This window comes from Festucalex cinctus, chromosome 15 (assembly GCF_051991245.1).
Source record: "Festucalex cinctus isolate MCC-2025b chromosome 15, RoL_Fcin_1.0, whole genome shotgun sequence".
In the NCBI taxonomy this organism is placed as follows: Eukaryota; Metazoa; Chordata; class Actinopteri; order Syngnathiformes; family Syngnathidae; genus Festucalex; species Festucalex cinctus.
Window position 1 is genome coordinate 14,745,838 of NC_135425.1, and position 20,640 is coordinate 14,766,477.

Consider the following 20,640-nt stretch of genomic DNA (forward strand, 5'->3'; position numbering starts at 1 on the left):
AAACGACTTCCGGACGGCTTCGAGGAAATTCTGGTCCACCATCCGGCGTCTCAGGAGAGGAAAGCAGTGCACCATTAACACTGTGTATAGTGGCGATGGGGTGCTGCTGACCTCGACTCGGGACGTCGTGAAGCGGTGGGGGGAATACTTCGAAGACCTCCTCAATTCCACCAACACGTCTCCTTTTGAGGAAGCAGAGTCTGGGGACTCTGGGGTGGGCTCTCCTATCTCTGGGGTCGAAGTCACTGAGGTGGTTGGAAAGCTCCTCGGTGGCAGGGCCCCGGGGGTGGATGAGATCCGCCCGGAGTTCCTAAAGACTCTGGATGTTGTGGGGCTGTCGTGGTTGACACGCCTCTACAACATCGCGTGGACATCGGGGACAGTGCCTCTGGATTGGCAGACCGGGGTGGTGGTCCCCCTTTTTAAGAAGGGGGACTGGAGGGTGTGTTCCAACTACAGAGGGATCACACTCCTCAGCCTCCCTGGTAAGGTCTATTCAGGGGTGCTGGAGAGGAGGGTCCGTCGGGAGGTCGAATCTCGGATTCAGGAGGAGCAGTGTGGTTTTCGTCCTGGCCGTGGAACAGTGGACCAGCTCTACACCCTCCGCAGGATCCTCGAGGGTGCGTGGGAGTTCGCTCATCCAGTTCACATGTGTTTTGTGGATTTGGAGAAGGCGTTCGACCGTGTCCCTCGGGGAGTTCTGTGGGGGGTGCTTTGGGAGTACGGGGTGCCGGGCCCCTTGATACGGGCTGTTCGGTCCCTGTACGACCGTTGCCAGAGTTTGGTCCGCATTGCCGGCAGTAAGTCAGATTCGTTTCCGGTGAGGGTTGGACTCCGCCAAGGTTGCCCTTTGTCACCGATTCTGTTCATAACTTTTATGGACAGAATTTCTAGGCGCAGCCGAGGCGTGGAGGGGTTCCGGTTTGGTGGCCTCAGCATTGCATCTCTGCTCTTTGCAGATGATGTGGTGCTGTTGGCTTCATCAAGCCGGGGCCTCCAGCTCTCACTGGAGCAGTTCGCAGCCGAGTGTGAAGCGGCTGGGATGAGGATCAGCACCTCCAAATCCGAGACCATGGTCCTCAGTCGGAAAAGGGTGGAGTGTCGTCTTCAGGTCGGGGATGAGATCCTGCCCCAAGTGGAGGAGTTCAAGTATCTTGGGGTCTTGTTCACGAGTGAGGGTAGGATGGAGCGGGAGATCGACAGGCGGATCGGTGCAGCGTCTGCAGTGATGCGGACTCTGTATCGGTCCGTCGTGGTGAAGAAAGAGTTGAGCCAAAAGGCAAAGCTCTCGATTTACCGGTCGATCTACGTTCCAACCCTCACCTATGGTCACGAGCTGTGGGTCGTGACCGAAAGAACGAGATCCCGGATACAAGCGGCCGAAATGAGTTTCCTCCGCAGGGTGTCCGGGCTCTCCCTTAGAGATAGGGTGAGAAGCTCGGTCATCCGGGAGGGACTCAGAGTCGAGCCGCTGCTCCTCCGCGTTGAGAGGAGCCAGCTGAGGTGGCTCGGGCATCTGGTTCGGATGCCTCATGGACGCCTCCCTGGGGAGGTGTTCCGGGCATGTCCCTCTGGCGGTCTCTGACTAACCCTCACAATGACTATGAAGTAAAGTAAAATGTAAAATATCAGGCGTTTTTATTAGGAAAGTTGTGTTTTTACCAACAGCCACATGCCAAGAAGTAAATACGGGAGACCCTTGCCCCTGTTCAACTCAATTGTTGCTCTGACTGATGTGTTCATTGCAGCTTGGTTTTGTGGGATATCCCACAGCAGAACTCTTTAAAGTGGAAAACCAACTGACTCAAACAAGGACAAGAAGGGCTGAGTCAGGACTGTGGAATGGAAAGGGAAAAATGGATCTACTTCTTGCTACCCAAAACTATTAACCTTTTTTTAATTTATTGTTTTAATCACTTTTTCATTTAACATTGTAAGGAACCCTATATGGAAAAATAAATTAGCCATCAATAATATTTTTCCCCAGATACGCATGATAGGTTTTTGTCCTGTATTGGAAAGTCAACTAGACCATTTCCCCCTCAACAATGACTGTGTAAAGGGATTTATCCATCCATATTTTTTTAATCTCAATTTTGCTGCTGGGTAGGTAAGAAAAACTAAAAGTAAGTCTGAAAGCTGCTGGCTCAGATTCTGCTGCCTGTCTGACAAGAAGCAGAGAACAATAGACTAAGAGACCATACGTCTCGGGATAAAAGGACTTTCAAACCCTCCCGATTAATGACTGATTGCAGATAAGTGATTTCCATTCACTTTTCTCTTAACCTGCTTAAAGCACACTTGAACTTTGCAGAAGCCTAAAAATGAACAAAATATTCATAATTTCCAGCTGAATTGTGCAGCCTAAAATGATCATTCTCAAAGTGTCCTGCATTTTTGGTATATCATGCTTAAAATGTGTATCTTTTGTTGCAAAGTTTGCTGCAGGCACTGCACAAGCGAAAGAGGCAGACAAAAAAAGGGGAGGCGGACTAACGAAAGGGTATAAAGTGACATAAAAGAGATATCACAGAGGGATGGTTGTTACCGAAGGCCATTCAGGGAAGAGATGGAAGGCAGATCACAACATGAAATTTGATCTTCCCCAGGAGCTTGCATTTATCCACATCATCTACAGCAAAAAGCTCAAAAAATACCAAACAAACTTCAAATGATGTTTTTTATTTCTACTGATCAAGTACTGCTTCTGAAGAATCCACTTACACAGTTTCCTCCTCTTCTGGTCTGGTCCGTAAATTATCCAGGAAACTTTTCAAGTTCCGCCATAATAACTTTCACAGACTTGCTTTCATTCACAATATTTAAATAAGAGCACTCAGTAGCGAGCAGACCTCTGCCAAGACCAGATTGTGGTCAAGACTGTTTACATGACACTATTTTTAAGAGAAAATCCATTAAAAACCGTGTCGTTTTGGCCGTTTATTTTAATTACACAAAACATTTAAAAACAGGTCTTAGCGTGAGTGTTTTTCAAAAGCTACACCTTACATTAGTGTATTTGTTGAACGCCAAAAGACGGTTGTTTGTGTAGGCAACTAAATCTCAACCAAAACAACCGAGGCTGTCTCACAAAGTCTAAATTTACTCTTAACTACTCTTACGCTGGTTCCTACTAAACTGCATTAATTATAGAGTCGGGTCCAGAAGTCATTTGTTTTTATGATTCTTCCGCTATACACCACCACAATGGATTTGAAGTAGTACTTTTAAGATTTTCAGCTTGAAGAACCAGCATGAATTTAAATCCTGAATATTGGCAAAACGTAGCCAATGTGGGGTCCTGATAATAATCATAAACATACTCTGAAAGTTATTTCGGACTTTCAGAAAGCAACAAAATGAATACTATCCTCTCCAATGGTTAAGTCAAAGGCCTGACCTCAACCCAATAGAGCATGTGTTGACAGCAAGACCCACAAACAAGCTGCAAGTGAAGTTAGCAGTGATGAAGGCTTAGCAAAGCACCTCAGAAAGGAAACACACAATTTTGGTGGTTAGATATTTTGAATTATGTCGAAGTTATACCCATAACTTCAAAACGCAGGCCAAGCTTTATGCATTTCTGTGCCTCTTAAAGCAAAACTATGCATTGCTACAGGAATCAAACTCTGTGCCCAGCCTGGAACAAATTCAGTTCAATAATTTTTTTACAGTGTTGTTTTTGAAGCCTTTTTCCTCCAACTCTGCTCCACTGCACTCGCCAAAGGAACACGGTCGGCTGCCAATAGCCAGCCACTTTGCTCATTAGCCAGATAATGTGGTTTTTATTTTTACAGCATGGCTACTCTATCCTGCAGTCTCGCTAGTCGTTACCTCTCTCACACAAAACGCACCGGCAGCGATTAACAACCGCTATTTATTGAGCAAAGCCATCAAGCTGCCCACAGCAAACACAGCACAATGAAGCGGAATTACTGAGCCGCAGTGACGTCAGTGTGTACACTAAATTGACAATAGTATTGGGACACCTGGTCGATCTACCAACAGGAAGTGAAAATATGGAGTTATAGTCGGCTTTTCCACTCTTCTGAGAATACTTTCTAAGATTTTGGTGTTCATCTGTGGGGATTTTTTTTTCTTAATCATGATTGAACATTTTTAAAGTAAAAGGTCACCCATTTTGGACTTGTCTGACTAACAACCTGTTCTACCTCATCCCAAAGGCATTTTGTAGCTCCAAAAGGGCAATTTCAATCTTTCATGTGTTTATGTTTGATGTTCAAGACCCATAAAAACTAAAGGAATGTTTGTGTTTCCACGCTACCTGAGCTGTGTTATGGTTAAAACAGTGCAGTGTTTTGTGTCACGTGACAAACCAAATAAATTGGAGGTGTGTGTGTGTGGTTGGGTGGGGCTAATGGGGGTCAGGAACTGTATCAGTCCAAGCTTTTGTGTAACAAAGTGGCCCTGTTGCTGCTGACATTTACCATTGATCATGTTGCAGTTTAACCCCCACCGGACCATTATAGTGGAAACCCTGTAGTGTTGCTGTTTGGGGTCGTGAGTTTGTTTCTAGGGATCTAACAATATCCAAACATCACGATACGATATTATCACGATATGAAGCTCACAATACGATAATTATCTCGATATTGTGGTGAGGTTGGCGATATAAAAAAAGGTCACAATATTGTAAAAAAAAATAGCTCATACAAGAATCAATGATTTTGTACATAATAGCTATGCATATAAACAACCTAAAATCTCTAATAACACTTAATATTGAGGCACTTACTTGCTAATGCACGCACACATTGAGTTCCTCCACATATTGACTTGGTTCACAAGCATATTAAGTTGCCCTTCATCTGACCATTTGCGTGGATTTTAACCATAGAAGGAACAAAACATGCCTTATGAAAATTAAACTGCACTAAAAAAAAATAGCTATCAGAGGCTACTAGAACTGCACAAATGGAAAGTTTAATATTGTGACATGATGACGACGATATAGTGGCAGTTTTAATATTATGATATTACGATAATACTGTTATCATTACATCCCTAAATGTTTCCCACTTCCCACTTTCTAATTATGTGGAAGTGAAGGTACACGGTTGACTTTGTTTCCAAAGTTATGTTTTCTCCAAGCGTTTATCTAGTTTGTGTTTCCAATGGGAAATTCTCATATTGTCATAATCCACTGAGATAGACACATCCATAGCATCAATTCATTTGACCTCAGTTATGTTACTATTTTGCTAACGTCACATAAGCAAACAAACATTTCTTCAGCACACGCCGGCACAAGCTAGCCGCTTGGTGCTAATCCCATGTGAATTATATAGGACATGGCGCATTAGCATGGTGCGCTACATGAGAGAGGCGAAAGGCTAATGTTAATCGGAATTAATAATTCCCAGACAAAAGAGGGCGGATTAAAGTTTACATGTTCACATGACTAGACTGCTTTTGGAATGACCGCCCGACCCCCCCGCCTCAATCCATAAGACAACACGTGGGTGACGTGTGTGTCACAGCACTGACTGCTCGTGTTCGCCAGTGGATTACATTGGAATTATTTTAATCATTAAATTACGTACTTGCTGAACAAACTGAAACCGATAAATCCATTGATAGTTTACGGTGATAGCAAATTAGTAGGCATTGTAATTTGCCAGTACAAAGTTAAAAATGCATCATAATATCTTGCATATTAATTTGATAACATTATTTTTCATGTACTTAATACCTTTAAAAACACATTTTGCCTCTTGCTGTGGACTGAAAATGACATCACAGGTACTCAGGAAAAAGGCAACGACCAATCACAGATCACCTGTTTTCTGGGTTTGGTTATGTGACATTATCAAACTGTGCCATGGTTGGTCATTACCTCTTTCCTGAGCACGTGTGATGTCATTTTCAGTTGACAGAAAGTGTGTTTTTGAAGGTATTAATTGTACACAGAGAATAATGAAGTTATCACATTAATTATAGATTAAATCTTACTGCTGAAAATCGCTAAATGAGTCAAGTATCCCTTTAAAGTAGACTGCAGTTACAGTACTATGTGCTGTCATAGTCTAAACGTAAATGGACAGACACAATGTACTTGTAAAATGAGTACATACTTAATAAGAGACGACAAAGAAATAATAGACAAAAAAAAAAAAGAACGTAGTGTCTAGTGGACATACAAGTAGCAAGCTAACTACAAAATAAAAATAAGTAAATAAAGTAACAAGGAATAAAATATTGTTTTTTAACGTGGTATTACAAAAAAATTGTCTACAGTTCCCAGATTGTTTTAAGAAGGCAAGGCTGTAACCAGTTAACTTCAAATTGAAACATTACTTCCTGAGAAATTTTGTTTGGGAGGTTCCACTGCACTTGAAAACGCTTCAGACGCCGAGGCGAGGACACGACCCAACAACAGTTTTCACAAGCTGCAGACATGTTGTAAATTTTCATGCAAAATAGGCGAAATGCCCCTTTAATGTCTAGACAGGAGCGGCAGATAATTAAGATGAACGAGGCCCAATCGGTTATTCAATTTTATAAGAAGCCATCCCAGCTTCTGATCTGTGCAGTAAATAAAGCAGGTCTTTATATACACCACACCATCCCCCATGCCTTTAGAGAGCTGGCTGTGTTTTACGACCCTGTGCATCTTACCAAGGATACACAGAAAAACAGCGAAAGGCCTGCGGTGGCCAGGCCACATAAACTCAGCAGCTGATATGAGGTGGGCCAGGAGGGAGAAGAAGGAAGGGGGATGGGCTGCGTTACCAGAAGGGATTTTCCAAGTGCTTTTTATTACAATGGCCGTCTATCACAACCAATACACAGGCAGATGCTAAAATTAGAAGAAATAGTCCATTTAATCAGGAGTTTTTATCTGGAAGACTTGGAGTGGGGTGTCGTTAGTTTTCCTGTGGTGATTATTTCCGTTCACTCCTTGGCTGCTATTCTCCCTTATCACCTATAAATACACACTAGGGTTATTGAGGTGTTTTTCCCCAGACACCTCGACTATAAAGCATAGATGAACTATAACCAGCCAGTCCCATGACAGTGGAAAATTTAAGTCCATGCACAATATGTGCCAGACTGCTGAATGACCTTGTTAGGATTTTTTTTTTTTTTTAGTCTCATAGGAAATATTAAAAAATAAATATATAAAGCCAAGATCAAACTGTCACCATTATTAAAAAAAAAGAAAAGTCTTTTTTTTTCTAAGTCCCAAGTTAATATTCTTATTTCTTAACTAACCACACTTCTTATTGAAAAATAACAATTAAGTCTTGAATGATGACAGGAGTAATACAAGATCACTATAAAAAGTCTACACACCCCTGTACAAATACCAGGTTTAAAAACATTTGAAAATAATCAATTATTTAAAAACATTTCCACCCTTAATGTGACCTATAGCATTGTTAAAAAAGTTATTTATTTATTTATTTATTTCTAAATCAAATTTACTAGAGGGGAGGAAAAAAAAAAAAAAAAAAAAATTGTGAGGAAAGTTTGGTTGCAAAATGTGCATGCCCAGTACATGATACGGCAGCAAACACCTGCCAACACTTTAGGTGCCTGTAATTAACATGAAATACGTTTAGCTGTTCTAGTAGACTTTTCCTGCCATGTTTTTTTTTCTTTCTAGCAGAAGCCTGAAGTTCTTTTGTCTTTATCTGTAACTGTTCATAATTCTTCGACAACATATTGCTGCCCCCACCGCGCTTAAATGTCAATAAAATGTAAAACCTTGGTTTCATCAGACGTAACATATTTTATTCCCAATTGTGTTTGGGATATAATAGACATAATAGTGGATAATAATAAGAGTGTCAACTTCAAGTTCTCTCAAGGCACGTAAACACACACACCTCGCCCCATCCTCCATTAGTGCAACAAGAGGGTCATTGTGCCACTATTGTAATGCCCGTGGAGTTGTTGTTGTAGGTCCTGTAGACTGAATCTGTCTCGGTGTCTAGGGAGTGACATATTTTGTCTCCTACATACACACACAAACTCTCAAAGTAAATCTCCGAGTGAAGAAGTGCAAGGAGACCTCCTGAGATCCAGTTTGGCAGCCGGCTTACTAGGGGTGTCACGATTCGCCAACTCCACGATTCGATTTAAATTTCGATTTTGGGGTCACGATTCGATTTTTTTTTCGATTTTTTTTTTTTTTTTTTTTTCCGCTCCCCCACTTTATAACACAGAGGCATATGCTTCTGTAGGCTAAGGCTAGTCTATGATCATTGGTTCTATTCATTGTACAGTAAATCTTATTTCAAAAGATCGGCTACATATAGGTGATGCAATTTCCATATTATTTTTGTGTAAATTTATGTAATATATGATAATTGACATTAGGCAGGAATGATCAAATTCAAAGAATTTATTTACAATATAAAGTTAACCGTCTTGTTCTTACTGAAGTGTAAAATAAAAAATAAAAAAACAAAAACAAAAAGTCACAGTGGGTGCCTGCCATCTATTGACTGTTTTTGGTTACAACAGTGTGCTGTGCGTTCCTCTTAAAATAATGTGCAATGTGCAACAACAACAAAAAATATATTGTATCCAAAGTCATGGAACAAATACAGCCTGAACAAACTATATCCCAACATTTACAGTTGCTGGGCATACTGTAGCGTGGTTCAAGTACACTAATTAAATGTTTGAATCCAGCGTTTTCCAAGGCTGCAGGTCTGCTGCTATAAATAGACCTATGGATCTGGCGTTTCGCGCGAGCTGAAGTGTGTGGAAGTTTCACTGTAAATGAGGATGAAATAGTTGGTTGGACCGTTGTTTTCCCACTTCTAGTTGAATTTGATAAATCTAAATCTTTGTGATGCCTGCGTAAATGTCCCGTCATGTTTGTCGTGTTTCCCGTTGTTACGGCTGGCGGCTCGGGCCATTCAGTTTGAATGCGCCAGCGCGACACTCTGATTGGAGGACTGTGCCAGCGCGACACTCCGATTGGACGACTGTGCCAGCGCGACACTCCGATTGGACGACTGTGCCAGCGCGACGCTATTGTGTATCCGTGTATTATACCCCTATTGGTTACTGTTGTTTCTCCTCCGTTCTGTCAGTTCTGTCAAATGCGGTTATTATTTGTTCACCTTCCACTTTCACTCCCTTGTCAAACCCCTGCCTGAAATTTCAATTAAAACTACTCAGATGTTAAAGTCGACCCGTGTTTATATACTCTATATTTTCTGTTATTGTGTTACTTCCCTTCCCCTTGACGAGCCGGGCGTAACACCGTGGCCGAGTACAGTACGCGCACATAGCATATCTTGCAACTGTGGTCTTTTTATCGACAACGTGAACGTTGTCGACATAACTCACCGGGAACGCAAAATGTTTCCAAACTGGTGACGAGAGAAGCGGGAGCGGCTTGAAGCACCATTGCTGTGTCTGTCCGCGCTTGCCATCATGACTGCAGGAGAAGTCAGCTAACAAGTGCCGTTAGCTAGTAGCTGAATGGCTGCGTCTCATTTGCTTTCCTGGGAGGTGGCGGTGGCGGCGGTGGCGGCGGGCGCGGGGGGGGGGGGGGGGCATCGAATCGTGTGTCCTCTCTTCTATTTCGATGCTCGAAATCGTGACGTAATTTCGATCGATTTCGATAAAAAATCGAAATCGTGACACCCTTACGGCTTACACTCTGGCACTGCCGCTGCACACTGTCACCTACGCTCATCGCTGGCTTGTTACAGGATTTGTGAAGAAAATCCCTCACACCCCCGAGACGGATACACACGCAACACCAGCTCTGTTAGAACCATCTTCGCTATCAGGACAAAACTCTTTGTAGACAGGAAGTGAAAACCAATAGCAGCTAGGCTTGAGTTTGCTTTAAAGAATAAGAACATGATGTCCATTAATACATTTTCTATAACAGTTCTATAACCAGCTGCTTCCATTCAAATGCAAAAACAACACGACACAGCAAAGCTTATTCGGTTCACCTTGAAACAGGCAACGTCAGGCTTCCAAAAACATCTATGAGCTGAGCAGGGTCAGAAACTTCACCCTTTACGCTACCACTCGATTCAATGCAAAAAGCTAGAAAGTCAGTGCACTTTCTTACCAAGAAGCAATATTGCTCAAATGTCCATGTCTCATCATGGTCTAATGTAATAGCGGTGAACAGGCCTGCTAACGGTAGTAATCCTCCTAACGCTTAATCACTTTCATTCAACCTTTCCACAAATCTGATCTCATCTTCTCCCCCGACACACATTGAAATGCTACTGCTGGCTTTGTGTTTGTTGAACGCATGTTTAGGCAAATGGACAGCAGTTTGCTATTTAAGCCGCAATACATTTGAATTAATATTAAGAAATATTACTGGGAATAGTGCAATACTTTTAAAAATCTCACACTATGTAGGCCGACAAGGTTTTCCAAATAAATTGACACGATTTTGTAGTCTAAATACTCTGCCATCTCTAGCTCAAGTGATCTCAAATTTTGTGTAAAACTATGTTGTGCTACTGTAACGTTTTGAAATATTTGGGTACATAACTTTTTTTCAAAGAGACCCACTCTGTAAGCACACAAGTAAATGTAAATTTCATAAGTAAAAGTAAATTTCTAAATAAAATGAAAATGTAACAGGAAAAGTTCAAATTTCTCAAAAAAAAAAAATGGGTGAGCTACTTCTCTACTATTTTCTGATTGTGAAGTAACATCAGAGAGGAAACAAATTAATGTTAACCATGATATATGCCTCGGTAGCGTGCCAATAGACAATTCTGAACATCCGGGCATTTATGATATTTCCGCAATGCAAATCATTCCTTGACATGCCTTTGCCTGTGACTAGCATACACACAGGCAGATTGTTATACTAGCCATACTACATTTTATTACATTTTGAAAATCAAAACAATCCTCACAAATAAAATTCCAACGATCCAAAGTTAAATGTTTTTCACTGCCATCTTGACTTGTGACATAAGCTTGGAATTGTCCATATTTCACAAATTGTAAACACACTAACTCATGGCTGTTTGAAAACATTTATTTATAGATAAAATCAAAATATGAAAAGTACTTATTCTCAGAAAATAAGTAGCTACTTTTTTCTGCTATTATCTGTTCGTGGAGTAACATGTAATGTCAAATCAGAAACAAACTGACGTTGGCCATACTAGCTAACCATGTTATCTGCCTCGGTATCAAATCTATTGTATTTATTTCATCAATTGCAGACACGCTAACTCTTGTAGCTCATCAACGTTCATTTCAAGACAGCATTATTGTAATATATCCTTTCTCTAACGAGCTGTGGTACCAAAAAAAAAAATTGCAACAAGGGGAAAACACACTACTAGCACCAACAGTGGGAAAATGAGGAGTCGTGCAACAGCTTATACCAATGACTTTTTTAAACCGTTTTTACACCCCGGACTGATACAATGTATTATTACGTTTACGTGCAATCTAGTTTCTTGTGCTCTGTTTGTAACGCTGCATTTTGTTACAGTCATTAACTTGAAAGTAAAACCCCCTTTATTTCTATTTCCATTATCTCCCAAGGGGACATTTCCTGTTTACTGTTTCCACTGTGTTTTTTGATAAGAAAAATTGCCTGTTTTTATCCATCCATTTTCTTGACCGCTTATTCTTCACAAGTGTCGCGGGAGGTGCTGGAGCCTATCTCAGCTGGCTTTGGGCAGTAGGCGGGGTACACCCTGGACTGGTTGTCAGCCAATCGCAGGGCACACAGAGACGAACAACCATCCACACTCACAAGCATACCTAGGGACAATTCGGAGCGCCCAATTAACCTGCCATGCATGTCTTTGGAATGTGGGAGGAGATCGGAGTGCCGGGAGAAGACCCACGTGGGCATGGGGAGAACATGCAAACTCCACCCAGGAAGTCCGGAGCCTGGACTCGAACCCGAGTCCTCAGAACTGGGCAGCGGACATGCTAACCAGTAGGGCTGGGAATCTTTGACTGTCTCACGATTCGATTCGATTATGAAAAACAATATGTGGGCTACAACTGCCTTTTCCCCTTCTTCTTCATTTCTAATTTAAATAAAACCGATTTTTGGATATTAAATATCGATTCGTTTAATAAATGAGAATCTCGATTCTTTTATGAATCGATTTTTTGGCACACCCCTACTAACCAGTCATCCACCGTGCCACCCTGCCTGTTTTTACTACCTTATATTACCTTACATCTTACTGGCTTTAGTGCAGCTGGCCAAGCTTTGATTCCCAGCCAATGCTCCAAAATCCAGCCCAGTTTAAAAAAAAAAGGGGTGACTTGTGCCAAAGGAATCATGCGAGTGATTTGCCGTAGCGACCCCTGATGAAACAGGTCAAAAGTCGTAGTCATACTGTAGTATAAGAAACCAAATATGGTTCCGTCCTACATCTTCCACACTATTTTGTTCCTCCTTGCCTCTAACTTCCTTCTTTCCTCCTCTGCTGCCTCCTTTTTTAACTTCAACTTATATTTTATACAAGTTGTGATGTGTTTATATGTTCAATAAACCCAAACTTGCAAAGCAATCCCGCTGAATGACACACTAGAGAATCTTCTTTCCTTTAATTTTTTGCTCTCTTGTTATCTGTCATTATCACAAAAGACGTGCTTCATCCTTGACAACATCCCCCTCACCCTCATTATGTTGCTCTTACGCATCTTTGGCGTGTAAAAAGACAGGTGACGGCGTCCCACGGCTGCCTGCGACCTCGTCTTAATACTCACACAGCTACTGCTGAGGGCCAAGCGGCTTCAAGGTGTTTAAGTAAACAACAACGTGTGTCTTGTTCTCACTCCATTTGTGTTGGGATGTGTGTGTGTGTTTGTGTTCTGGTTACGCAACGGGCCAGATCTTCCCATCTGGGCCTCTCTTGACCAGCCGAGCGAAAGACGACAGCTCTGCCTCACGCGCTCAAAGTGTCCTGCTTGGCTTCCGACTACGCAACATCAGGGCCTGAAATGATGCAACATTTATCAGCATCACCTTCACTGTCAGCATGATGCCCATTGGCCCTCGTCAGCTTTATACCGCATGGGAGAAAGCCGGGTCCATCTCTGCAGGGTGTCTAACCAACTTCTTATTCGCCAATCTAGATTATCCCGCTAAAGACATCAGTCTGAAACACATATCCCCACCCCATCCTCCATCTTCCTCTCCACAGGGCTCATTGTGGTGGAAAAGATGCTAAAACAAAGCGAGCAGACAGCGCAGTGATAATCCTCAATGCAGCAGCTGTAACCGAGCTCCATTTGCTGTGTGTTTTTTTTTTTATTTTGCTAACTGTGCACAATCTTAATGGTCGTGACTATGTTTTTCCTGTGAAAATTACTTGAACGCATCTTTCTGCAAATGTTCCATACAGGATGCGAGCTCTTGTACTACTCTGCCCATCACATCCTGCCTGGGGGAGCAAAACAAAGCTCACATACGCGCACACACAGACAAAAAACATTTGATTTCAACCAAGGCCACAATGTCAGCACCTCAGTTCAAATAAATGAATTATAAATGAACAGATAAATGCTCATCCGCAGGAAATTTAGGCAATGAGTATTATCTGATTCCAGACTGTAACACATCCCAGAATAATGATGTGATAAATATGCACTCACTCTGGAATTAGGATAAAGGGTGCCTCTCATTAAAGCTAAAGCTCGTAACAGCAGCTGCATAATCTAACGAAATTTAACACTTAAAGTCGAAATGAAGTTAATGAACACCCAGAATAGTGTGAATCTTCACCAAAGCCAGACAATAATTCAAGATAGTGGTCTCATCGAGTCTTTCCTATGAAATGTTCAATATTAACGGACTTTTGCGCACCCAAAAATAAAAAGCACAGTACAGTTGGAAACCTGCTCCACTCCAATCCCATAGGTGGCAGTATGGCACATCCCAGGGTTATAACAGTTTTTCTTTTTTTAATGACAGTTTTATTTATTTATTTTTAAATAAGTCAGTTTTAATTAATATTTAGTTTTAGAGTTTTTTTAGTTTCTATTTTTGAGACAATGCTTTGTTTTATTGTAGTATTTATTAGTTTGAGTTTTTTTTTTAATTATATGGACTATTTGTGGAGTGAAATATACACAACAAAAGTCACTAAATAGTATAATAATAAACTAGGTAAACTACAATTCCCAATAACTGTTCGACCTTGTTCCTTTTGTATGGCCATACAGTACTACCAAAATAAATACATAAAATAAAAAAGTGAAAGTTCATGTATAGAAATAAATAAAGAGGAGACTGGTCGTGTGCAGTTATTACACCGTTTTTTTTTTTTTAAATTAAATGTGCAAGACTCCACATGAGACATAGAAGTCATAGTTAGTTTTTACTACTTTAACTAATTTTTCATAGTGTGAAGCTGCTTTTGTTTTTTGTTTTTTATTGTTTTTTTGTAGTACCAAGACTGACCTGTGGGGGTGGCACAATGCCACAGGACATCGAGACTAACGGCGATTAGAATATAAAAAAAAGAAGAAAGAGAAGTGGTAGAACGTAGAAGGAATTATTGAAGCTAGGCTAGCTGCTAGCTTATCTAGTAGTAGCTAGAACTGCAGTTGTAACTCACTCTCCTTGTCATTTGTATTATGGTGAATAATGGGTGACGTATTATACAAACACTCAACACAAACGTTACTTTTCTAGTTTTGCTCGGCAACAGAGCAATCTTTTAGGGTCACTTTCTAATTAGCTATCGCTACGTCTCACGTCACAATCACGGAATGTCAACTTGTTAACCTCATACAAAGAACAAGATTTATGATGGTCGACCTCAATAGTTTTCTGAGCAGATCGGAGAGAAAAAGTCACGATTAACACAAGATAATTGCTCGGGATAATTTTTCAGAGATATCCGATAATCTGGCCTTTCCAAACTTTGATTGGGAAACCGGGAAATTCCTCAAATTAGGCCCAATTATCTGTTGCCATTGCTATTAAAAAAAAAATGTCTGAATGTGAATCCAACAACTGTTTTTCTCAAAGAATCACTAACACCAATGTTATACTACGTTTGAACCAAAAGTTGGAGAATGGCTTCATTTAGTCAGACAGACAACTGCGATTGAATTTCCAGACTCTGATCTCATGTGAGAAAAGGCTGCTTCAACACAGACTGACTGCATTGTTCTCCCACCGAGTGACATTCCAGGAATAAGCAGCAGGAGGGAAATCTTTCTCCCACACCAGGCCAACATCTGAAGAAGAGGCTACGCACATATACGCTTTACACTCAAGACACGTGCTCAACACATAGGTCACTCACCCAGGTGGTCTCCATGGAAACTGTTATCATGCGACACCCTTCCGTGATGTACAGCGGGTGGCCAGATTTGCCCGGTCTTGCGAACGCTGACAATGGTGGCCTCCGACATGACCACATGGCCCCCCTGCTGCCGATGGTGGCGCTTCTGCGACTGCGGCGTTGGGGGGCTGCTGCTGTCGAAGGAGTGCTGGGAATTCTGGGAGTTCTGCGACGGCGAGCGGCTCTTCTCCCGGAAGGGCCGCCGAAAGGCCGTGGTGGGGCTGGGCGAGACGTGGCTGGACTGTCCCGACGAGAAGTCCTCCTCGCTGGACGTCAGGTTTTCGTTGGAGCTGCAGTCCGGCGTGTAGCCACCGCCCCCGCCGACGTCCTCGAAGCTCCCTGGGGAGTACGAGCGGCGGGGCCAGGTCAGGAGGTGGTCATCGCCTCCGCCGTGGTCTCTCATTTGGACGCCGCTACGCCCGTCTCCGCCGCCGCCGCCTTCGCCCATCATCACGCCACCGACGTAGACGCTGGAGTATGCTTGGAAATCAGAAGGTTGCCAAGGCGGAGGTGGCGGTTTCCCGCCGTTGGATCGGTGAAGTCTCTGATTGGGCTCTCCATCTTCATATTCGGCATCGTAGCCACAGGTGCTCTCAGTGGACCGACCTCTATACACGGGTCTGGCGCGGAGCTCCCCCGCCACGGTTGCTAGGTTACCAGGCAATGAGTGCAGGGATCTCTTCCGCTCCATCTGCATGGCCTGGCTCCCCAGGGAGCTGATCTTGTCCGAGACTTCGCGGTCGTTGACCCGAACCAGCCCCCTGTCGTGGTGGAACTCCATGTTGCTGTAGAAAGGTGGCGGCGGCAATGGCGGCTGCTTCTCTTGACCTTTATCACCCACGGAGTGAGAATTAGCCCGCTTGATCCTCTCGAAATTGGACCTCAAAGCAGCCACACCGAGGCCCATCCCAAGCTTGTCTTTAGGGTCACAGGGCAGCTCCTTGTCCGGTGGCGGAAGCGCCGGCCGTCGGGGCGACGCAGAGACGCCCACTCTCTGCTTGGAGGGCGAGAGGCCATCCAGATTGTCACAGGATGTCGACTCGGCCTGTTGGGGGGCCTCGAAAGCCGACTCCAACCCGTCTCCGTGGGATGCCGACTTCCTCGCCGGCGGGGGTCTAGGTTTGGATCTGCCAGTTCCATCTCCATGAGGCTGGTAGCTTCTTCTGTCCACAATAGGAGCGGCACCGTACCCGCTGCCGCAACCCACCCCGCCGGTCTCCTGCATGTGTGGCTGCTGAGACTCTGCCCCCTGAGAGGCAGCCGGGTCCACCCCCTCATTGAGAGGCGTTTTCCTAAATCCCCAGCGTTGCTTGTCGTAGCTCTTCCTCTCCTTGGCCAGGAGGGTCTGCAGGTAGATCATGCGGAAGCGTTCCTTGTTCACTTCCTGCTCCAGTCTCCTGATGGACGCTTTGCATCTCTCCAGCTCATGTTCGATACCTCCTACAGACCTCAGCTCCATCTTGGGGGGTTCCGACTCTGGGAATTGAGCCTTCCACGCTTCAATGAATCCCACCGGCTCTACCATATTGTGACTTTTTTGTTCAAACCAGCACAATCTTAACAGCAGCTCACCTGCGGTTAAATCGTGTTTTCAACAGGCCTTTAGATGACCTGCTCACCAACACAAATGACTGACACTTGTCGTGGGCAACACATCCATTTGTGGACAACACAGAGGCTGTTCATGAGGAGGACCGGATGGAGGAGAATGAGACATAATGGAGGAGAAAAAGCTGTCTTTTTGTCTCATGCATTCTTCCAGATTATGTCACTTTAAAGAAAGAATTTGTCCAGTGTCAGCTCGAAACGAATCCCGAAAGAAAATGTCAAAGAAATAACCCGTCTCTTGGTTTGCCGGTGGTGTATTTTGGTAAATCCGGACTTGGTAGCACAGACAGGTCCGCTCACTCCTGGCCGACCATTCGGCTCCAACCTCAGGTGTCTTTGTACCGGCAGAGCGTACGGAGAAAAGCTCACAAGGACGTAAGGAAAGCAAACACAGAATCGGACTCGTGTAAAAAACGAGGCGGCGGCCCGGTGGGAGTCGACAGTTCGGTTACCAGCTTCATTTTCTTACCCCTTGTGTGTGGAAATGTATTTTAGTCCGCTTTTCGCCGGCAGATTGGGGGTGTTTGCTGGGCCGTGATGGAGCGGCTGTGCGCGCTCTCATCTCACACAAGTGAAAGACTGAGAGAGTGGAGGCTGCGGGAGTGGGCGGGGCCAGTGACACTCACTGATCCAGCTGCTTAAAGAAACAGTGTAGGGATATTTTCCCCTCCACCCCGAAGTGCTCACATATTATTTTGGAAGGAATTAGAAAACATTTGAATTTAACAAAACGTGGTACTACTAAATTCAAATCTTATTTCGTTCTTTTTCGTTTTCGGCGCATGACTTACAAAATTCGCGTTTCAATCTTGGATCATTAAAATTACGCTTTTTTTCCGTGATAAGAACGTTGCTTACGAGTTTTGTCAAGTTCTAAATAAATGAGCTTCGGTAAAAGCGGGTAAGTTTATTTAAAAAAATCATTTCTTCTCTTGGCGTGTTTAATTCAACAATGCCATCTACTGGCCAAATCAAGTCACTGCAGCCAACATTTGCACTCACTGGAGTATGGGGCCAATGTATATATATTTTTTTTAATGGACCATACTAAATTTATAGCAGATTGTGCTAGATGTCAGAACAAATATTTGTCATATTTTGAGCATTTCTGAGTTAAATGCCACTGGGTTTCACTGAATGAGTCCATTCCCACCGTTGTTGGTTGGTCCATTTATTCAATCAGTCTTAATCAGAAGAAACACAGATAAAACAGAATTTTACCGGGAAAACAATCCAATATTCAATATACGCCTATTGGCGTAGGATACGGCTACACTTTACACAGCCTACGCCCATTTTACATTACAAAACATATTTCACAAAAAAATAAAGTTTTTTTTTTCCCAAATAGACTTTACAAAATTTAAATAAGCCAAACACAAATTTCAAATATCTTTATTTACCAGAAATGAAAACACAACCTCTGTAATACTTCTACAATCATTATCAGAATTAAATAATGATAGTCATATTTATACAGCTGATTAATATACATATATTTTTAAACGCAGGTTCCTTTGTAGGGACCACACAGTACGTCTCTTACTCGATCACAGTTTTCCAGCAGTTGCCGTACAGGATCGTAAAGATCTATAGAGAGCAATAAAAAAAAAATTGTCGTATTGCAGAGATGTCCTTCAAGAATGAATAAATCACTAGACAGAAAATGGATTGGCCTAGTAAATAAGAAAAACAAAAAGCGCACCTCCAAGTTCATTGTGATGACTCGTTTCTAATTGTGAAAACATTACAATAAAATGTGATCTCCAAAAACTCTACTATAGAATCATCTTAGACTACCTTAAGTCTTAATGTTATATTTATACATTAGAATCTATAATTACAAACCGTAAAGCCTACATACAGCTGCAAGGCATGCATGATGTTTGTACACAAAATGCAAGCTAAGACCACTGCACCCTCCCAATGTTGAGGAGTCCCAACAAGTCAAACTACCATGAAAGGGAAGGAACAAACTTCATGCTAGAAGGGAGTAACCTGTTGAGGGGTGTTGAACTTCCCTGTGTGCTAAACTGGATGGACGTGTACGTAAAATAAACAGCCTATTAATGGATCATGTATTTGGTCTCTTCCCTGTGAACATCTGTTCCTCTGTGCATCAAAACTCACATACATACTGAACAAAAATCTAAGATGCAACAGTTTTGTTTTTGCTCCAATTTTTAATTAACGGAATGCAGGGATATTTCTCTAAAATTTGTCAATTTTATTTTTGAGCACTTTGCAGAAATTATACATCCATGTCACAGGTGTGACATGATCAAGATTCTGTTTAGGCTACAAAAAAAAGCCACTCTAAAATGTACCATTTCACCGTCGGTCTGGTCAGAAATACAATGCAGAATTAAGACAAAGCAACAAATCTTTTAATTTAATAGCACTGCACGTTAAGCCTTTTGTATTGTGTGCAGCCTAAGCACACCTGCACAAGATTCAGGCATACTTGTGGAAAAATATGTGGAAGATATTCAGTTCAACTGGTTTAAAGTTGTCTCTAAAACAAGTGTTGCGTTTGTATTTTTGTTCAGTGTACATGCGTAGTTGTCAGGATGTGCGGAATGAATGACGACTTGGTCCACCGAAAGTATTCAAGATTTTTAGGACAGCCAACCTAGGGAAAAAAGAACAAATGACAAATCATTTATAGAGCATATTCATTTTTATATGGACAATTAAAAGAAAGTTGAGTTGGGACTGGTGGCACACAGGTGACATTCACAATGTAAGCATGTGGGAAACAGATGTATTACAATTCACATCTTGGCAACTTCAACTACAAGAAGAGTACTTTAGGTTCACCAAGACTGAGCAATTCAGTGAAGAATGTGTGCGTGTGGGGAAAACAAAAAATACTCACTCTGGTGACAGGAGCCATCGGAGGGCATTGAAGGAAAAATAAGCACACCAATGTTGTCAAGTGATACACAAACATCCAGGCTTCTATCACCACTAACATGCTTTCAATGTCTTTTTCCACAGTGTTAATGCAGTAAATTGTACAGCCACTCAAACATGTTCACACCGAGTAGTCAAATCAATATCTAAAAGGACAAGCATTAATGAGTGGAATTCAAATATACTATGCACACACAGGTAATGTTCCTTATATAAAAAATGACAAACACTGATTCAAAGGGTTCATAGATGTATTTTTCCTAAAAAAAAAAAATGGGTATTTGAAATCATCTTGATTCATATTAGTCGTTATTCTTAACATCATTGTCCTTTGAATCAAACGCCATCAAGACAGGAATGTACACAATCTTGAACTACTTGGTCTCTAAAGCAAATGGAAGTCCCCCCCCCAAAAAAATCCACACTCTCAACTAATATTTTCTTAAAAAAAAAAAAAAAATGGTGAGGGAAGTAAGACTGTTCCGTTTTCTGCACAGACCAACCAAGGGGCACACCTCAGATGTTACAGCTGAACAAGAGTGTGGGGAAGCATCCAGAGATGAATAGGAATAAAAAAATAAAATAAAAAAAAAAAAAATAAAATAAAAATGTATCACATTGAGGTAGCTGTGATCTTCCCAGTGCAGAAAAATGACTTCTTTCAAATCATAACAGTAAAGAAATAATCCATGACAATTTTTAGTCTTACATTTGGAGTAGACGGGGCACACAAATTAGAAATGAGCAACCACATACAGTTCATGCTTGGTCACAGGACATGCAGTTTAGGTTTTTTTTCCCCCCTTGGAATTAT

General features: G+C 42.3%; 1 protein-coding gene and 1 long non-coding RNA gene across 2 annotated transcripts in view; both read right to left on the reverse strand.

Annotated features, from left to right (window-relative positions):
* bcr (BCR activator of RhoGEF and GTPase) overlaps positions 1-17,501 on the reverse strand; it is a 76,003-nt gene extending 58,502 nt beyond the window's left edge. Inside the window, exon 1 of the mRNA XM_077498253.1 lies at positions 15,264-17,501. Within this exon, the coding sequence (XP_077354379.1) occupies positions 15,264-16,827 (1,564 nt within the window). The 5' untranslated portion in view covers positions 16,828-17,501. The remainder of the gene's footprint in view (positions 1-15,263) is intronic.
* Positions 17,502-18,289: 788 nt separating this feature from the next.
* Positions 18,290-20,624, reverse strand: LOC144002038 (uncharacterized). The gene is made up of 2 exons (XR_013278652.1): positions 19,789-20,624; positions 18,290-19,542 (listed from the first exon to the last, which is right to left on the reverse strand). It is a non-coding gene; the product is annotated as an uncharacterized LOC144002038 (long non-coding RNA).
* Positions 20,625-20,640: the final 16 nt, after the last annotated feature.